Source organism: Geotrypetes seraphini, chromosome 8, assembly GCF_902459505.1.
Source record: "Geotrypetes seraphini chromosome 8, aGeoSer1.1, whole genome shotgun sequence".
Classification (NCBI taxonomy): Eukaryota; Metazoa; Chordata; class Amphibia; order Gymnophiona; family Dermophiidae; genus Geotrypetes; species Geotrypetes seraphini.
The window spans coordinates 60,162,865-60,182,595 of NC_047091.1; the positions used below are offsets into that span (position 1 = coordinate 60,162,865).

General features: G+C 43.2%; 1 protein-coding gene across 8 annotated transcripts in view; it reads right to left on the minus strand.

The window, feature by feature from the left end:
- Positions 1 to 19,731, minus strand: part of BICRA (BRD4 interacting chromatin remodeling complex associated protein) — a 283,868-nt gene that overhangs the window by 13,205 nt on the left and 250,932 nt on the right. For all 8 annotated transcript variants that reach the window (XM_033954967.1, XM_033954971.1, XM_033954968.1 and 5 more), the window contains 4 exons: positions 11,910 to 12,035; positions 11,322 to 11,383; positions 10,916 to 11,064; positions 6,441 to 6,535 (listed from right to left, as the gene is read on the minus strand). In XM_033954967.1, the coding sequence (XP_033810858.1) occupies positions 6,441 to 6,535; positions 10,916 to 11,064; positions 11,322 to 11,383; positions 11,910 to 12,035 (432 nt within the window). The remainder of the gene's footprint in view (positions 1 to 6,440; positions 6,536 to 10,915; positions 11,065 to 11,321; positions 11,384 to 11,909; positions 12,036 to 19,731) is intronic.

Genomic DNA, 19,731 nt, shown 5'->3' on the forward strand with positions numbered 1-19,731 from the left:
TTCTATGCTGTTCATCTACAGTTTATCTAAATGTCAAGGAGGCATATTAGGGGTGTGGTTTGGGAGGGACTAGTCAGGCTTATAACCTGGGCACTTTAGAATACATCCAGGACATAATTTGGACTTTTGGGGCTAGACCTGTTTTAACAACAAATAAGTGCCAAAAAGGTGCTCAAACTGATCACTGGAGGGATTTAGGCATGACTCCCTTCTACCCCCAAAGATGTAAATGAAATAGTACATACCTGTCTATATAACAGCTTCAGATGTCCTCGGCAGTCCTAGTAGAGCAGTAATTAGGTCTCTGAAGTAGCTTGGTGACCAGTGCTGTGGACTACAGAGAACGGGACAGATGTCCATATCCCACTTTAATTACTACACTTGTGGTGGGGCATGTGAGCCCACCAATATCAACCAAAAACCTACTGGACCATCATACAGGTGACACCTGCAGGCATAAGGGCTATTGTGTACAGTTGGGTATAGTAGGTTTTGGAAGGCTCACCACACAGTATAAAGGGGTTATGGGGTGAGATGTGCACTTGGGACCTTTTATGTGGAAGTTCACTGCAGTGACCCCTGAGGTATCCCATTGCAGTGACCCCTGAGGTATCCCACTGCAGTGACCCCTGAGGTATCCCACTGCAGTGACCCCTGAGGTATCCCACTGCAGTGACCCCTGAGGTATCCCACTGCAGTGACCCCTGAGGTATCCCACTGCAGTGACCCCTGAGGTATCCCACTGCAGTGACCCCTGAGGTATTCCACTGCAGTGACCCTTGAGGTATCCCACTGCAGTGACCCCTGAGGTATTCCACTGCAGTGACCCTTGAGGTATCCCACTGCAGTGACCCCTGAGGTATCCCACTGCAGTGACCCCTGAGGTATCCCACTGCAGTGACCCCTGAGGTATCCCACTGCAGTGACCCCTGAGTTATCCCACTGCAGTGACCCCTGAGGTATTCCACTGTAGTGACCCCTGATGTATCCCACTGCAGTGACCCCTGAGGTATCCCACTGCTCTGCTGGCATATCTGTGTTGCCAGAGTCTACTAAAAATGCTGGTCCATCCTACATCCTAATGGATTGTCTTTTGTGTTTTTCTTTTGGATGTGGTTTAAAAAAAAAAAAAAAAATGGTTCAAAAAGATAGATTCACAAATGAAAAATGGCCATTTTCAAAAAACAAGATAGATGCTTTGCAGTGTTGAAAGTGGGCATGTTTGGCACTGGATTTTTGTGCATCTTCCATAAAACTTCCAAACTTAAATTTGGATGTCATATAAAATGACCCTCTAAATTAAATATTTTTGAAACAAATATGTTTTTGTTTACAAAAAATAAGGTGCCTGAGTTAGAAAAGATGTTAATGCATTCTAAATACAAACTATTTGATAGAAGAAAGACCTTCGTAAATCCTTGTGTATCAGATAGATTTAAATCAAGGAAAATGTAAAATAGAATTATCTTTTAATGTCAATGAATGTCTAACTGAGTGATGAAAGATCAGACTAAAGAGCTCAGGAGAGGCATTGTTCCACATCTTAAAAAACAAAAAAGCTAAAATTTAAATTCCACACGGACTATCAATGGCAGCCAATGAAGGGAAAGCTAGAGAGGTGCCACATGATTGCAACTTTTTCACTAAAGTTGAATCTTTACTATTATTATTTAAAATTTCTATAGTGCTCACTGGATCTTTAAAATACTTTTGAAAATGGATCTGACAGTGATTACAAAGTGAAAGTATCAGGGAAGCAATCCTAACAGAAACATATAGAAAATACCTTTCTGATGTTGATGCATCCCAAAATGAAAAAGAAACACTGTTGCAATGAAACACTGAATTTTCTTGCAGTTCAAAATGAGTAACATGTGGATTGAGATACTTTGCAAAAATGTTAAAAAGACCTTAAAAAAAAACCTGGCCAACACTCATTTTGGTGCCTCAAATGTTAGAACTGTTTCTGGGTATATTTGACCTGCTGATTTCAAAAATGGCACCAGTTTTCTCCTATCTGCTGTAGTTTTTGAGATACAGAATATGTGCCATATACCACTCTTCACTCTGCTCGCCCATTAAAAAATCAGGATACATATTAAAAATGGGGAGGGGGAACGCAGAAGACAAACGTGAATAGGGATGGAGGAGTAATAGACCCTGATCGATTTTCAGAGGGTTGTGTTCATAAGGAGCTAGCTAAAATAAAGGTAGACAAAGCAATGGGGCTGGATGGTGTACATTCTAAGGTGCTGAAGGAACTTAGGGAAGTTCTGGTAGCTCCGCTGACTTGACCTTTTCAACGAGTCTCTAGAGTCAGGGGTGGTACCGGAGGACTGGAGAAGGGTGGATGTGGTCCCTCTCCACAAAAATAGAAGTAAGGAAGAAGTAGAGAATTACAGGCCAGTAAGTCTGACTTCTGTGGTAAGCAAATTAATGGAAACACTTTTAAAACAGAGAATGGTCAAATTTCTGGAATCCTGTGGATTACAGGACCAGAGATAACATGGATTCACTAGAGGTAGGTCTTTTCAGACAAATATGATCAATTTCTTTGACTGGGTGACCAGAGAATTGGATAGAGGATGTGCGCTAGATGTGGTGTATTTAGATTTTAGCAAAGCCTTTGGACAGTGTTCCACACAGACGTCTAATAAATAAACTGAGTGCCCTCGGGATAGATCCCAAAGTGACGGGCTGGGTCAAGAACTGGTTGAGTGGAAGGCGACAGAGGGCAGTGATCAATGGAGATCGCTCTGAGGAAAGGGATGTTACCAGTGGTGTGTCTCAAGGTTCTGTTCTTGGGCCTGTTCTTTTTAACGTTTTTATAAACAATATTGCTGAAGAGTTGTCGAGTAAGATCTGCCTTTTTGCAGATGATACGAAAATCTGCAATAGAGTAGACATGCCGGATGGTGTGAATAACATGAAGAAAGACCTGGTGAAGCTTGACGAATGGTCTGAAATTTGGCAGCTAAAATTTAATGCTAAGAAATGCAAGGTCATGCATTTGGGCTGCAAAAACCCAAGGGAACGGTACAGATTAGGGAGTGAAGAGCTTATGTGCACGACAGAAAAGCAGGACTTGGATGTGGTTGTATGTGATAATCTTAAGGTGGTTAAACAGGCTGAAAAGGTGATGGCAAAAGCTAGAAGGATGCTAGGTTGCATAGGGAGAGGTATGACTAGTAGGAAAAAGGAGGTATTGATGCCCTTGTATAAGACTCTGGTGAGACCTCATTTAGAATATTGTGTACAATTCTGGAGAACGCACCTTCAAAAAGATATAAAAAGGATGGAGTCGGTCCAGAGGAAGACTACTAAAATGGTATGTGGTCTTCATCATAAGGCGTATGGGGACAGACTTAAAGATCTCAATCTATATACTTGGAAAGGCGGGAGAGGGGAGATATGATAGAGAAGTTTAAATAACTACATAATGTAAATGCGCATTAGTCAAGTCTCTTTAATTTGAAAGGAAACTCTGCAATGAGAAGGCATAGGATGAAGTTAAGAGATGATAGGCTCCGGAATAATCTAAGGAAATACTTTTTTACAGAAAGGTTGGTAGATGTATGGAACAGTCTTCCAGAAGAGGTGGTGGAGACAGAGACTGTGTCTGAATTCAAAAGGGCCTAGGATAGGCATGTGGGATCTCTCGGAGAGAGAAAGAGATAATGGTTACTGTGGATGGACAGACTAGATGGGCCATTTGGCCTTTATCTGCCATCATGTTTCTATATGGAAACATATTAAAAATTAAAAGAAAACTGTACATCATGAAAATCTACTTATTTCATACCAAAAGCACAAGTTTATGATACAAACTTTCCAGTCATTTGACACACAAGAAGCTCCTTTTGTAAGACTTCCGAGAGTGGGATCTGCTAGGACAATCCCACATAAGATTCCAACAATAGTCTGCCATCATGTGTGCATCCCACCTTCCTTGATATCTGTCTTCCATTGTTTTTATGTCTTGGTGAAATCTTTCACCTTGCTCTTTGCTTAAGTCACCAGAGTTCTCTGGAAAGTGATCTAAGTGACTGTGCAGATAATGGACTTTAACACTCATGTTGCAGCCAAGCCTGTTGAAATAGAAAGAACATATCCTCTACTAATTGGGTGTAGTTGTCTGCCTTCTTATTGGCAAGAAAGTTTTTCACAAGAACAAATGAAGACCTGGCACATGATTCGATTTCATTCATTGTTGCTATAAAACGTGGGTCATTTATAAGTTGTCTGATCTGTGGACAATCAAAAATTCCTTCCTTTAGTTTTTCCATGAAAAGTCCAGGTAACATATGCACTATGTATTCAATGTACAGTGGAACCTTGGTTTACGAGCATAATTCGTTCCAGAAGTATGCTCGTAAACCAAATTGCTCGTATATCAAAGCGAGTTTCCCCATAGAAATGAATGGAAATTCGCTTTGATTTGTTCCACCAACCCCCCACCACCACCCGAGGCTACCGGTGCTGCTCCAATCCCCCCCCCCTTGAGGCCATGGCCACTGCTCCATACCCCCCCGCGATCCGGCATCCCCCCCCAGTGATCCGGCATCCCCCCCGCTCGAGTTGTCCCCCCCCGCGATCTTACATGCTCCCCCGAGCACCAAAATGATATCCCTTACCCCGATTGTGCACCAGCACCAACACACAGGACATGCTGGTGCCTGAAGATCCTCCCTCTTCTCTGTTGGGCTGGGCAGTGCATCGGCGATCCTTCCTCTTGCTTGTGCTGGGCTGGACTGGGCCTTGAGCATTTGCGCGTGCTCAAGGCCTTCTTGTCTCGCTCTCTCCGAGATTCTGAATCTGAGAATCTCGGAGAGAGCGAGACCAGAAGGCCTTGAGCATGCTCAAGGCCCAGTCCAGCCCAGCACAAGCAAGAGGAAGGATTTCCGATGCACCGCCCAGCCCAGCACAGAAGAGAGAGGATCTTCCGGCACCGGCATGTCCTGTGCGTTGGTGCTGGTGCCCAATCGGGGTAAGGGATATCGTTTTGGTGCTCGGGGGAGCATGTAAGATCACAGGGGGGGGGGGGGGGCGGAACGACTCGAGCGGGGGGGGGGATGCCGGATCGCTGGGGGGATGCCAGATCGCAGGGGGTGGCACTCGTAAATCGAGTCAAACTCGCTTTCCGAGGCACCGATTTTGCAAATGTTTTGCTTGTCTTGCAAAACACTCGCAAACCGGTGCACTTGTAAACCGAGGTTTTACTGTATTAAATAGTGGTAAAACAAAATTAATAAATTCAACTAGAGCTGATGTGGTCTATCCAATGCAATTTTCTGAATCAGCACCCCAAATAACCCCAGGAACAGGTCAAAAAACCCAAGGCACCAAGAATTTTTTTGTTGTTGTTGTTGGCCTTTGTAATCTGTCCAGCATTTCTTTCCCATCCCCTCCCGCATCCTCAGTCTCCAGCATCTTTATTCCTCTTTTCACCTGTCCCAAAGTTTTTCTTCCTTACCCTCCTCTCTCCTAGGTCATAGACACTTTAATCTGCCTAACACTAGATGCATAGCAGTCAGCTGGCATGGGGCCTTGAGCATCTGCACATACTCAAGGCTGACCGAACCCCCCACCTCAAAAAACAACAACAACCAAAAAAGGCCCAACAACAAACAAACCACAAAACAAAACAGAAGTTTTAGGGGGTAGGAGCCAGCAGGCCCCAAGCATGTGCAGATGATTAAGGCCCCATGCCAGCCAACTGCGATGCTTCTGGTATTATATAGATTTACAGTGTTGCTGATCCAGGAGAGGAAGGTAAGAAAGAAAAATCCTTTCTGGAGAGGTGAAAGGAGAAAAAAAGATGCTGGAGACTGGGGGTTGGATGAGGACAGTTGAGAGGTAGGGAAGGCAAAAAATGCTGGACACCATAGCGGAGATGACGGGAGAAGAGAAATGCTGAACACTATGGAAAGATAATGCAGGAAGGTCTAGTTTGCAATTTTGGGGTGTGTGTGACACAGTGGTAAGAGCTACAGCCTCAGCACCCTGAGGTTGTGGGTTCAAATCCCATGCTGCTTCTTGTGCCCCTGGGCAAGTCACTTAATTCTCCATTGCCCCAGATACATTAGATAAGAGTTATGAGCCCACTGGGAAAAACGCTTAAGTACCTGAATATAAACCACTTAGGCTATAAGTGGTATATAAAAACTATAAATATTTATGATTGCTTATGTGTTGGTTTTGTATCCCCTTGCTCACTAGCTTAACAAAAAACTTTATATCATATCACATCTTTTACCAGGGATCAGCAACTCATTTCATGCAAGCTAAAGAACTTGCACTATGCAGTAATGACTTGAAGTTGTGCTCCTCAGGTTTCTGAGTATATTATGTAGATCCTTCAATTCCCTCACGAAGAAAAAGCTTTCTCAAGACATAGAATTCTTCTCAGAGTTTGCTCAGAAGCTTTCTGTACCCCTTACCCTGGACTCCTCTAAGAGCAGCAATCGATACTTGTTCAGCATGGCCTGTGTTCGTTTCAGCAGCTGCGTAGAAACCACTTCAAACTCTTCATCCACTGCACAGCAAGACAAGAAGAGAAGAAAGACGGCAGAGATTACATTTTTAAAACAATAGCAGCAGGTATTAAAGGGAACATGTCATTTCACAAGAACTGTAAATTCATCTTTTAAAAAAAAAGGCTATACAACTAGAAGTCATAGTAACATAGTAGAGGGTGGCAGATAAAAATCTGTACTTGAAGGGTCAAATATTTGAAGGATATTAAAGTAGAACAAAATCTTTTCCAGAGAAAGGAAAATGGTAAAACCAGAGGACATAATTTGAGGTTGAGGGGTGGTAGATTCAGGGGCAATGTTAGGAAATTCTACTTTACGGAGAGGGTGGTGGATGCCTGGAATGCGCTCCCGAGAGAGGTGGTGGAGAGGAAAATGGTGACTGAGTTCAAAGAAGTGTGGGATGAACACAGAGGATCTAGAATCAGAAAATAATAGTAAATATTGAAGAACTAAGGCCAGTACTGGGCAGACTTGCACGGTCTGTGTCTGTATATGGCCGTTTGGGGGAGGATAGGCTAGGGACATCTTCAATGGCTGGGAGGGTATAGATGGGCTGGAGTAGGTTTTGACGGAGATTTCGGCAGTTGGAGCCCAAGCACAGTACCGGGTAGAGCTTTGGATTCTTGCCCAGAAATAGCTAAGAAGAAAAAAATTTAAATTGAAACAGCTTGGGCAAACTAGATGGACCATTTGGGTCTTTATCTGCCATCATCTATTATGTTACTATGTACAGTCCTTCCAGTCTGTACTATGTACAGTCCATGTACAGTCCAACAAGATAAACTCATACTATGGCTGGAGAAGGGTAACGAACTGTGTCCCACAGGGGTCTGTACTAAGGCCGCTGCTGTTCAACGTATTTATAAATGACCTGGAAGCAGGGACAAAGTGCGAAGTTATAAAGTTTGCAGATGACACTAAACTCTGTAGCAGGGTTAAAACCATAGGGGAATGTGAAGAACTGCAAAGAGACTTGACAACATAAGAACATAAGCAGTGCCTCTGCCGGGTCAGACCACAGGTCCATCCTGCCCAGCAGTCCGCTCCTGCGGCGGCCCAAAAACAGGTCAAGACTTGTCTGAATCATCAGAAGGGTCTCCCTTGCCACCTTGGTTTTTCATTTAAGTCCTGCCTTCCTATCGAAGTCCTAGCCCTCTGGTCTTGCACATGCACGACCAGGTTGGTTTACTCATTTCCTGGTTAACTTCCTATACTTTGTTACATCCCAGCTCCTCCCTCAGTATCCCACGATCCCTTTATCCCTCAGGAATCCATCCAATCCCTGTTTGAATCCTTGTACCGTACTCTGCCTGATCACTTCCTCCGGTAGCGCATTCCAAGTGTCCACGACCCTTTGGGTGAAAAAAAACTTCCTTGCATTTGTTTTGAACCTGTCTCCCTTCAGTTTCTCAGAATGCCCCCTCGTATTTGCTGTCCCCTTCAGTCTGAAGAATCTGTCCCTATCCACCCTCTCTATGCCCCTCATGATCTTGAAGGTCTCTATCATATCTCCCCTGAGCCTCCTTTTCTCCAGAGAGAATAGCCCCAGCCTATCCAGCCTCTCGGTGTATGAGCAGTGTTCCAGCCCTTTTACCATTTTCGTTGCTCTCCTTTGGACTCTCTCAAGTACCGCCATGTCCTTCTTGAGGTGCGGCGACCAATACTGAACGCAGTATTCCAGATGTGGACGCACCATCGCTTGATATAATGGCATGATGACTTCCCGTGTTCTGGTTGCTATGCCCTTCTTTATGATGCCCAGCATCCTGTTGGCTTTTTTCGAGGCTGCTGCGCACTGTGCAGATGGCTTCAGTGATGCATCCACCAGCACACCCAAGTCTCTCTCGAGTCTGCTGTCTCCCAACAATACCCCCCCCTAATTTGTAGCTGAACAACGGGTTCTTTTTCCCTATATGCATGACCTTGCATTTGTCCACGTTGAAGCGCATTTGCCATTTGTTTGCCCAGTCTTCCAGCTTGTCCAGGTCCCTTTGTAGGTCCTCACACTCCTCCCTGGTCCTAACTCTGCCGCACAGTTTGGTATCGTCTGCGAATTTTATAACCTCACACTTTGCCTCCTTTTCCAGGTCATTGATGAATATGTTAAAGAGTAAAGGCCCCAGCACCGATCCCTGTGGCACACCGCTCGTGACTCCCCGCCAGTCAGAATATTGACCCTTTACTCCAACCCTCTGCAGTCTACCCGACAGCCAGTGCTTGATCCATCTGTGCACATCCCCTCCCACCCCGTGGTTCCACAGCTTCTTAAGTAGCCTTTCATGTGGCACCTTGTCAAAAGCCTTTTGAAAGTCGAGGTAAATGATGTCTATGGGCTCCCCATTGTCTACCCGACTGCTTATTCCCTCAAAGAAGTACAGAAGGTTCGTTAGGGAATAAGCAGTCGGAGGAGGAGTGGGCAACATTGGAGGAGTGGGCAAATAAATGGCAGATGAACTTCAATATAGAGAAATGCAAGGTCATGCATATAGGGAAAAAGAACCCGATATTCAGCTACAAAATGGGGGGGTTGGTACTGGGGGAGAGTAACCTTGAAAAGGACTTGGGAGTGTTGGTGGATACAACAATGAAACCAACGGCGCAATGTGCGACGGCCTCAAAGAAAGCAAACAGAATGTTGGGTATTATCAAGAAGGGTATTACAACAAGAACGAAGGAAATCATCCTGCCGCTGTATCGGGCGATGGTGTGCCCGCACCTGGAGTACTGTGTTCAATATTGGTTGCCGTACCTTAAGAAAGATATGGCAATACTTGAGAGGGCCCAGAGGAGAGCTACACGAATGATTAAGTGTATGGAAAACCTTTCATACGCTGAAAGGTTAGAGAAACTGAGGCTCTTCTCCCTGGAAAAGCGGAGACTCAGAGGAGACATGATAGAGACTTACAAGATTATGAAAGGCATAGAGAGGGTGGAGAGGGACAGGTTCTTCAGCGTACTGGGAACTACAAAAACAAGAGGGCACTCGGAGAAATTGAAAGGGGACAGGTTTAGAACCAATGCTAGAAAGTTCTTCTTCACTCAAAGGGTGGTGGATACCTGGTATGTGCTTCCGGAAGATGTAATAGGATAGACTACATTAAGGGGTTTCAAAGAGGGACTAGATAAATTCCTGAAGGATAAGGGGATTGAAGGCTACAGATAAGGGAGGACACAGGAGCAAAAAAAGGGTATAGTTAAAAGGGAAACAGGGTTTTTTCAGGATATAAAGAAGTAGGAATCAATGGGTTAGACAAAAGATCACTCTACAGGTCATGGACCTGATGGGCCACCGCGGGAGCGGACCGCTGGGCTCGATGGACCCTTGGTCTGACCCAGCGGAGGCAAATTCTTATGTTCTTATAAGGTATGATGTGATACTCCATATGCCTATTTGATTTTGATTTGTCCTTGTTATTTTCAGGGCACAGACTTTAGAAGACTGCCCGGCTCTAGCCTTGTCCTCCAACAGCTGTAGCTGTCATCAAAGCCCCATTCCAGCCCTTCCGAACTTTTCCAGCCATGATCAGTGCACAGACCAGCACTGGCTTTGCTTCTCATTTACTGGTGTTGCCATTTAATCACCGCTAAGCTTGCTTGGTTCCAAGCCATTTTCTATAGGATTCGTTTGTGTTTATCCCACACATTTTTGAATCTCATTACCATTTTCATCTTCACCACCTCCCGTGGGAGGGCATTCCAGGCATTCACACTCTTTGTGAAAAAGTACTTCTTGACGTTATTCCTGAGATGGCCCTCCTGCAATCTAAATTCATGACCTCTAGTCCTACCACCTTCCCTCTTCTGGAAAATTTCATGAAATGAAGTGGCGAGGAATACTTTTTCATGGAGAGGGGTGGTGGATGCTTGGAATGCTCTCTCACAAGAAGTGATGGGGTCAAAAAACAGTAGCACAATCCAAAAAGGTGTAGGTTAAACACAGGTTTCTCTATGTGGCACGAAGATGGAAAAAAAAGAGGTACAGTTTAACAGTTAAATAACTTTCACATTTACAGAAAAAAAAAGGCACGGGTAAGGGGTAGACCGCATCAAGTATCAGTTACAACCCTAAATACAAAGGAGGCAACCTGCTCAGAGTTACAGGTACAATCCTGGCCACCTTTCTGGGCAGATCAGATGGGTCATGCTGATCTTTATCTGCTGTCATTTATTATGTTACTATAGAGATTATGAAGAGCGGCAAGTTGTATCAGCTTTTCTGGATATTACAGTTTCTCTTATTTTCTCAAACTGTGGGTTCGAATTTAGGTTTATCATCTCTTTGCCTGAACATTCACCACAAAAACCCACATATCCGCAGGCTAGCCTTTTTCCTGCAGGGTAATTCTGGCCACTGTTCTTGCACTGAAAAGTATGTTTACCTTTTCTGTAATCTGCAGCGGATGGCAGCATCCCCTGATAGACGTGATAGGGAAGTAGCCTTTGCAATGCATCTTCAAAGGAGTGGAATGATGTCTTGTAGTCAGGACGCAGCACTGTGCCCTGGTGTTTATGCAGCTGTTCCAGAAAACTAAAGAGAGACCAAATGAGCTAAGCATGCAACTTGTGTGGACTGGGGAACTTTGTTGGCCCCCCCCATTTGTTATGAGAACAAAAATAAGAAAAGGGGTGTCCCATGACACCATGTAGCAAGTGTGTGTCCAAATCATACTGGTTTATTTATAAAACAACACATTGTCAACGATGCCATGAAATCAACAGATGCTGGACAAGTATCTCAGGTAAAAACACAACTGTAGTTAAAAGAGAGATGATAAACTCTCTTACCGAGCCTCCTTGCTGGGTTGTAGGACAGGTGTCTTTTTCAAGTTCCCAAGCTTACTGTCATACTGGAAGGGGTGAGACAAATCAAAGGAGAACTAGTGAATTAAAATAAATATATTTATATTTTACACAGCATCGTGAATGTTCCACCCTACAAGATGTAAATCAAATAGGCATAATACTGTACTACTCCAGTTTTCTAAAAGGGAAAGGCTCCCTCTACTGGACATACCCTATTACTGCCATATATCCTGGTGCAAGAAAACAGAACCTTAAGCAATTATTGGGTTAGTGCATTGTGAAAAAGTAGAAACAATAACAGGACATATAGCACATAATTATTGCTCTTTTTATAACAGAGGGAAGAATAATTTGCCCTGTCAAACAATCTAGCATCATATGAGCAAGTCTGTGTCACTGGGTTACTAGACTATAGGCTAGCTGAATGGTGTGAAACCTTAACCAGGTAGGGTCTCCTCTTAAAGGCTGCCAAATGAAGACCTTTTCAGCAACAGATCAGTGTAAAGCAACCACCTCCCTCCCTTCCCTCATATAAACTCATCCCTGTTTTATGCTTAACTATGAGCTCACCTGCTGCTGGGTCTGGACTGGTGCCATTTGCATGAGCTGTGAGGTTCCCTTCCCAAGCACCTGGATCTGTAACGGACCCTTGCCTAGGCTCAGACCTGTAACTGAGCTGATCACGCCAGGCTTTCCCTGAACAATAAAACATACATCTGTCACTTACATGAGTAACGCTATAAAACTCAAATAGAAGAGTGATCAAAGAGGTAATGGATTTGATATTTCATCTTTCTGTGGTACAATCAAAAGGGTCTTAAGCTTTTACATAGGTAAGAGCAGAGCTGTCAAGTTACCCCATTCTAAAAGGGAGATTTTAAGCCAGTCCTAGATGTCTAACATCAAGTTTCAAGTTTTTATTAAAATTTGATTCAGGCATCACCCAGGTACATCACTGTCCTAAATGCACTCAGGCACTCGGCTCACTGGGGCATATGTTTTGGTTCTGCCCTCGCATGCTTCAGTTCTGGCATCGTTTGGGTCACTACACTAACTCTCTCTGGGGTCGGCGGTGGACTCCGACTTCCAGAGTATTATTTGGATTTTATACTATTGCATCTCCCAAACCTAAAGGACTTTCAATTTTTGTGGCCAGAGTGATGTTGCTTGGCAAGAAGGCAATTTTATCGCAGTGGCTGGCCAGTGAACCCCCGAGTTACAGTCAATGGAGATCACTGATGATAATAATAATAATTTAATAATTTTTTTTTTTAATAATAATTTTTTTTTTATATACCGCCAAAGCCATGATAGCTGGAGGCGGTTTACAACAAGAGGTGCCGGACAATCAGCGAAGTGGTTACAATAACAAAGTCATCGAGTATAAGGTACAGGTTGGGAGAAGTGATATACTATAAGATTCTTAGGTTACAATTGATTAAACAAATTCATTTATATTGATTTTCTAAAACTGAAGTAGAATAAGGAATGCATGATAATGTTACCCAGCCATTTGGCCTGGGAGGAATCTTTTGTAGCGGCAGTCCTTTAAAGATGGAAAGGCGAACATATGAATTCTGCGTGTGGGCCTAATAGAACTGTTCAGATTAAATTGAGAAACCAGGTACATAGGGGCCAGACCAAAAATGGATTTATAACAAAGGCAAAAAATTTAAACAAAACTCATGTTTCCAGGGGCAGCCAGTGAAGTTTTTGATAATAGGGACTAATGTGTTCCCATTTTCTCAACCCAAAATATCAGTTGAAATGCCAAATTTTGAATGACTCGGAGTCTTTGGAGGTTTTTTTTCAAGGTTCCCATGCCTCTTTGGAGCATAGACATTTTACAGATCTTGAAACTGGTCCTGGCCAACAATTCTGTTTGATTTGGGAGCGTTTTTGGCTGAGTCTTACTTCTACTGCCAGTAGTAGACTACTGAACTTGTAACTTGCTTATTCTTTTGCTTCCTGTACTCGGGGATTCCTCTGTTTTTGTTTGGGGGTATGGGGGGGAGGTGAAGGTATACATTGTGCATAAATGAAAAGGCCCAGTTTTGTTTTGCTGAAGTTGTTTGCTTGCACATTGAAAATTGATAAATACATTTAAACCTAAAATTTGATTCAGTCGCTTATCCAATTTCTAAGTGAAAACATTGTCTTCCTGATGTCTGCAGCAGGTAGAATTGGGGACTACAACTACCACATCTCTTTGGAGTTCAAAACCAGGACCGAATGGTCAAAATGTCTTCCTCCTGGAACTAGGTCACTTGACAGCTCTGAATCAAGGGCATACAATTGTTAGGGTATTTTTGTAGAAAGTGTTTAGCCATGTGAAAGCTTCCAAATATCATTTCTCAGGGAATATTTTTTCCTTCTGTTTTATTATTTGTGGTTTTGAATCTAGTTTCATACCCTCTATATAAGGCTGTAAACAGATTTCAGCCTAGAACAGGAGTTCTCAACCCAGTCCTCAGGACACACCCAGCCAATCAGGTTTTCTACAATGAATATGCAGAAGATAATTTGCATGCACTACCTCCATTGCATACAAATCTCTAATGCATACATGTTCATTATGGGTTTCTTACAAAGGTGCTTGTGACCTGGATGGAAGCAGGATACTGGGCTAGTTGGATCATCGGACTAATTCAGTGTGTCTAGTCTTATGGGTAACCTGAAAACCTAATTGACTAGTTGTGTCTGAGGACTGGGTTGGTAACTACTGGCTTAGCAAAGTAATTTAAAACCATTTTGTATAAATAAATAATTGAAAAACAAAACTCAAATTCTGGAACACGTGCATGCTTTTTGCTCTCTTGTTTTTCAATTGCGGTGATGCAGGGCAAACACGTGCCCAAGAGTGACGACTCCACCAGTAGCCTTATGAAGGAGTTCACTGAGGCGGCGGATGAGTTTTAACCACCACATCATCAATAGCACTAAACAATTCCAGCTTCCCTAGCAATCTCATATGTATGCCTTACTGGAGCACAATCTATGCATGCTTTTGATTCCCCCCTCCATCCCCAAAAAGACCATCATTTATGTGAATCTTGTAATTATTTTTAATGTCAAATTTTATCATAAGCCACAGCTGGAAACACCTGCCTGAGATGCGATTTTCACAGTAACGGCATCCCCGGAGCAATCAGTGATCTTTGGTTGCCAAAAGCCGGCACCGCGCTTGGGGAATCACACAACGATGTTACGAGAATCGCCCGGGATGCTCCTTTGAATATTGACGAGCCCATTTTACTACCATTTTAATATTAATGACCTCATTGTATCGACATTTGCATGGCAGAGTCAGAGACTGTTAGAAAGCTCAGAAAAGACCGCCATGAGCCGTTTTGATAATTATCGGCCGCTAAAATACATGCATGCTAATCTGGCTGTAATACGAGTAGGTTTAGCAACCATCGTTAAAAGCACAGTAAGTTTTGAGAATCTTCCCCTCAGTAGCTTATCAGATCCAGTTCAAGGCTCTCTTACTTCCCTTCAAAGCCTTTTGCCTGGGCTCTCCTGATTATATCTTACTCTCCTGCTTGTGTTTTAATGTCCTTAAAGAGCTACTGGATAGTTTGACCAGGACCACGTCAAGAACAATTAGAATCCACTCAAGATAGTGCTGTCTGCAACAACATGCCACTTGACATGGGTTCTGAAGGATCTTCTCCAAAATTATAAGACCTTGCTCTTTGAGCGAGCGTGCTCTCTCTGATCCTGGCTCCGGATTACCACCTAGTGATCCCCCTCCTCTCTACAGGTATGGCTGTGTTTTCTTTTCTGTCAACCAATGCAGTTCTTTATTATTTTTAGTCAATAAACCGCTTAGTTCTGTTTGCCAGTCACAACAAGTTGTGGATAAATATATATCCTTCCTCATTAGAAAATGGATCACATTCTCAGATTTTGCCTTTATCCCACAGAGGAAAGAAGCATACTGTATATAAGATTTCATTACCACTAAAACCATCTCTGCATGATGCTGTGTCTGCTTTAGAGCCTTTTCTGTTCCAAGCAGATGATTAGGACTGGTGATTCTTTCATACGAAGATTTATAGAAGTTACAAATAAATTGCTTGACTATAAGACAAGTTCTCCAAAAACAGCAGTTTGCCAGTCATACACATAAGTTACAATATCATGCTGAGCATTGAATGGATTCTTCCAGAGTTTTCTGAAATGGCAGTCCCATGGACTTATGGTTTCCCTCAGTTCTATTTAATGCTGACAAGGAGAACAACTCTTTTAAGATACTGGTAATGAACTTTACTTTCTCTAAAGATAAGCAAGTCGCCATTCATACATAAGGGATTTCCTAGCTAACAGCTGCCTTCAACAATAACAAAAAAGAAGCACCACCATCAATCAAAACTTTTTTTTGTAGAGGGGGAAAGCTTTATTTTGTTTTGGTAAGTTTTAATTCTTAAAAAAAACAGGAAAGAAATTCTAAAATGAATCCTAGGAGGAATGAAGGTGGCCTTTAATCCTCAAAGAAGCTGTAGATAGCAGAAGGTCCAGACACACAACCTAGGAAGACCATATCTAGAAAGCAATCACTTGTGAAGGTGTAGCTGAACTACAATCCACAGCCTTGGCATCTCCTCAAAGGAGGGGCTGGAATAATGGCACTATGACTTGCTTAGGATTACAAAAGAAGATGAATCAGCCATCCAATGACAGAAATTGAAGCTTTGTCCAGCACTTTCAGGTCTAATAGGGTCAAAAAAAGGAAAGAGCTGGGCAAAAGCTCTCTTAAATCTATGGAATTAAAATGCTTTTCACTTTTGTGAAGATGTGGCCTGGGGTAAAGTGTTGGAAAGACAACAGACTGATTAGATATGGAAATCTTTGGCAGGAATTTAAGATGAATGGGATCAGCACCCTATAATGACAACATCTGGTATGCAATCAAGTCATCAGCACTTGACCACTATCAAAAGAAGGGATATTCCAGGTAAGACACTTACGTTCACATGTCTAGAAATTCAGAAAGGTCTTCATCAGCCTACTCCCTCCTGACTCCGCAAACCCTCCCCCCATGCTGAGCCAAACTGCCCCCACCCCCTGCCTAATACTTTAATAAAAATTGGCAGGAGGGATGCCCACTCCCTCCTGCCACCACAATCCCCCCTGAACTGATCCCTATCCTCCCTTACAAAAAAAAATCAGGGAATTAGGTTCCTCCCTCTGTATCCCAGGATGCATCAGGCAGGGGGCCTAAAGCCTTGATTGGTTCAGACACCCCTGGGAGGGGCCTTAAATGTCTGAGCCAATCTGTGTCTTAGGCCCCATCCCATGAATCCCAGGATGCACCAGGAGGGACCTGTGAGCAGGAGGGACTGGGCATTCTTCCTACTATCATCTTAATGTAAAGGTATGGAGTGATTTGGGGGACGCATCCAATGGAGAAGGGAGTGGACATCCCTCCTGCTGATTTTTTGTAAAGTGGGGAAGGGGAGGGGATGGATCAGAGAGGTCCTGGCGGGGGTGGGGAGGGAGGTTGCAGCAGCAGGAGAGAGTGGACATCCCTCCTGCCAATTTTTATTGAAGTACCGGGGGGGGCAGTTCAGTTCGGCATAGGGGGTGTTTCATGGTGGCAGGAGGAAGTAGGCATTCCTCCTGCCTCTATTTTTGCTCTGGGGGGTCATGAGAGAGGTATCGGTCATTGGGGGGGGGAGAGGGAGAAAGTCAACTTTATTTTTATGGGCCAGATATTATGCGTGTGTTATACACTTACATCTGTGTCCATAGGGGGAAAAAAAACGTCAGATCTGTCGGGTTCTTTTGTGTCAGTATTAGCGATTAGATTATGGCATGCAATGTTAGGCCATTGATCGGATGGCTCATTTCAATATTAATAAAATCATTTTAATAGTAATAAGGTTGTCTGCATGCCAGAATCGGAGAATATACGTCCACACAGAAAACCACGCGTTGAGCCGTTTTGGAAATCGGGTCAGTAAATTCAGTTGGTTTAGCGACCATTGGTACAAGATCAGAGAATTTTGTGAATATGGACCTGCATCCCTTACCTCTGTCTATTAGGTGTAACAGGAATATTTACAATTTAGGAAAATGTTAAAGGCCTGGCTGTTTGCCAAGCATTTTAATTAATATTTTACTGTAGTTGGAAGCACTAATAGTAATTTATCAACATTGTATTTGAAATTCATTTTAATGTACAAGTAATTTTAATGTACTTTCTTATTGTATACAGTTGTAAAGCTAGTAGGTTAAGAAAGTATATAAAAATTGGGCCTTCTCCCCCTGCCACCAATATAGTTCCCTTACCCTTTTGCCCCTCCCCTTCATAGAAGGCAAACTAAACCTATGAAAACAGCAAATTAGAACTGAAAGAAACCTCACATAAACTTGAAAACTAGTACATTCAAATTTGGAACTCCTTTCCTCCTTAAGGAGGAATCAAACAACGATAAATTTAAAGGAGCATTAAAAAGTTTCCTTTATACAGTAGAAGTGCTTTCACTCTATAACTCGGGATTCTTTCACTGTTTCAGGAAAGGCAGCTCTGAACTAACTTTTTTCCCTACCCTTTTGTGATGTTTTTTCTGATAATATTATATTTCACCCTCTATCCTCCTGTTTCCTGTCTGTCTCTCGGTCTCGTCCATGTCTTCACTTTTGTTAATTATTTTAATTTTGTTCCCCATTTTTAATTGTTCTGTATATCGCCTAGAATGTTGATAGGCAATTAATCAAATTTTTAATAAAACCTTGAACTGAGGTTACTCCTAACAGCATTTTAAACCAGACTGAAAGATATATAGAAAGCATTCAGATAGTTTGTGGGTGAACAACAGAAAAGTAGCTAGGGTTTTACACTCTTGCAGCATGACCAGCATTAGTATGGAAGGATATGGAAGGACATTCAGGGGAGGGAGTTTGAATGCAGGGCTAGTTTTGTCTTCTGGCCACTTCAGCTTCTCTTTCTGGCCATGTCAACTGCCACTATTGCTTCCTGGTCCCCATGTCAAATTCTGTACAGCATAGAAGGGGAACTCTACACAAGTTCTGCATTGTGTAGCGTGCCCCCCAGGGTTTATTGTGCCAGGGGCGTACCATAATGAAGTGAATCCAGCTTCATATTAAAGTGGGCTTAAACATTCTTTTTAGTCAAGCTGATATGCACCATTTGGTATTTGAAGATCTTCTCTTCATCTATACATGAATATTAGTTTCAAGTTTCAAGTTTATTAGGTTTTTATATACCGCCTATTAAGGTTATCTAAGCTGTTTTTACAATCAGGTACTCAAGCATTTTTCCTTATCTGTCCCGGTGAGCTCACAGTCTATCTAACGTACCTGAATACAGAATACCGAATACAGAATAGTGCAACCTGATTCAGGAAAAAAAAATTTTTTGATTCGATTCAGCCTATTGAATCGATTTTTCGATTCGATTTTCCTGCCCAAATGGGTGTTTTATTCAAACATCCTGGTGGGTTTATTTTATAGCCTCTTCACCCCCTTTGCCCTCTCCTACCCATACTGGCACTGTGGTGCAAACAAAATAAACAAACAAAAAAGACTTTTCCTCTTTCTGTTAAATCCTAGCTCACGTTCGCGGTCTAACACCAGCTCTGGTAGGATACACATTTCAAATCTGACATATTTTTTTCTACCTTTTGTTTTTTGGCAATTATTCAAATCATTTTGGTCCCAGGCTCTGGTCTCCTGACCATTTGTTGTTTTCTTCTTTCTCGGTGCTAACCATCCATCTTCCATCTCTGTCCTCCCCTTCTGTTTCCCTTCCCTCCCCCATAGGTCTGGCATCTTTCCTTTTTTTCGTCTCCATCCCAAGATCCACCATCTCTCCTTTTCTCAACTACCAATTCATCCAGCATCTCTCCCTCCTTCCTCACTACCTCAGGGTCCACCATCTCTCCCTTTCTTAACCAACCTCCTATCCAGTATCTCTATCCCCCTCCTCCACACCATCCCTTGTGTCCAACTTCTCTCCCTTTCTGTTCCTTTCTTCCCTAAATCCCATTGTCCACCATTCTCTCTCCCTCTCCTCTGTTTTTAGACCCATTATTTCTCCCCCCTCAGTCCAGAATATGCACGTTACTTTGAACCCCCTTCCCTCTATCCCTCCCTCCGTGTTCTTCTACATCAGGGCCCCCCTCCCCCGAAGGCCTGCATCCCTCCTAAAGGCCTATACCATCCCCTGAAGCCTACACCATCCTCTGAAGGCTTACACGCCCCTGAAGGCCTGTCTTTCCTGAAGGCTTGCATCCCCCGGCCTCCCGGTCTTATCTTGTCATAATTACAGCAGCTGAACAGCCTGCAGAGAGGATCACCGGTGCTGTAGCGATCCTTACAGGCTCCCATTGGCCTCCAGAGCTATCGTTCCCTCTGCCGCGGA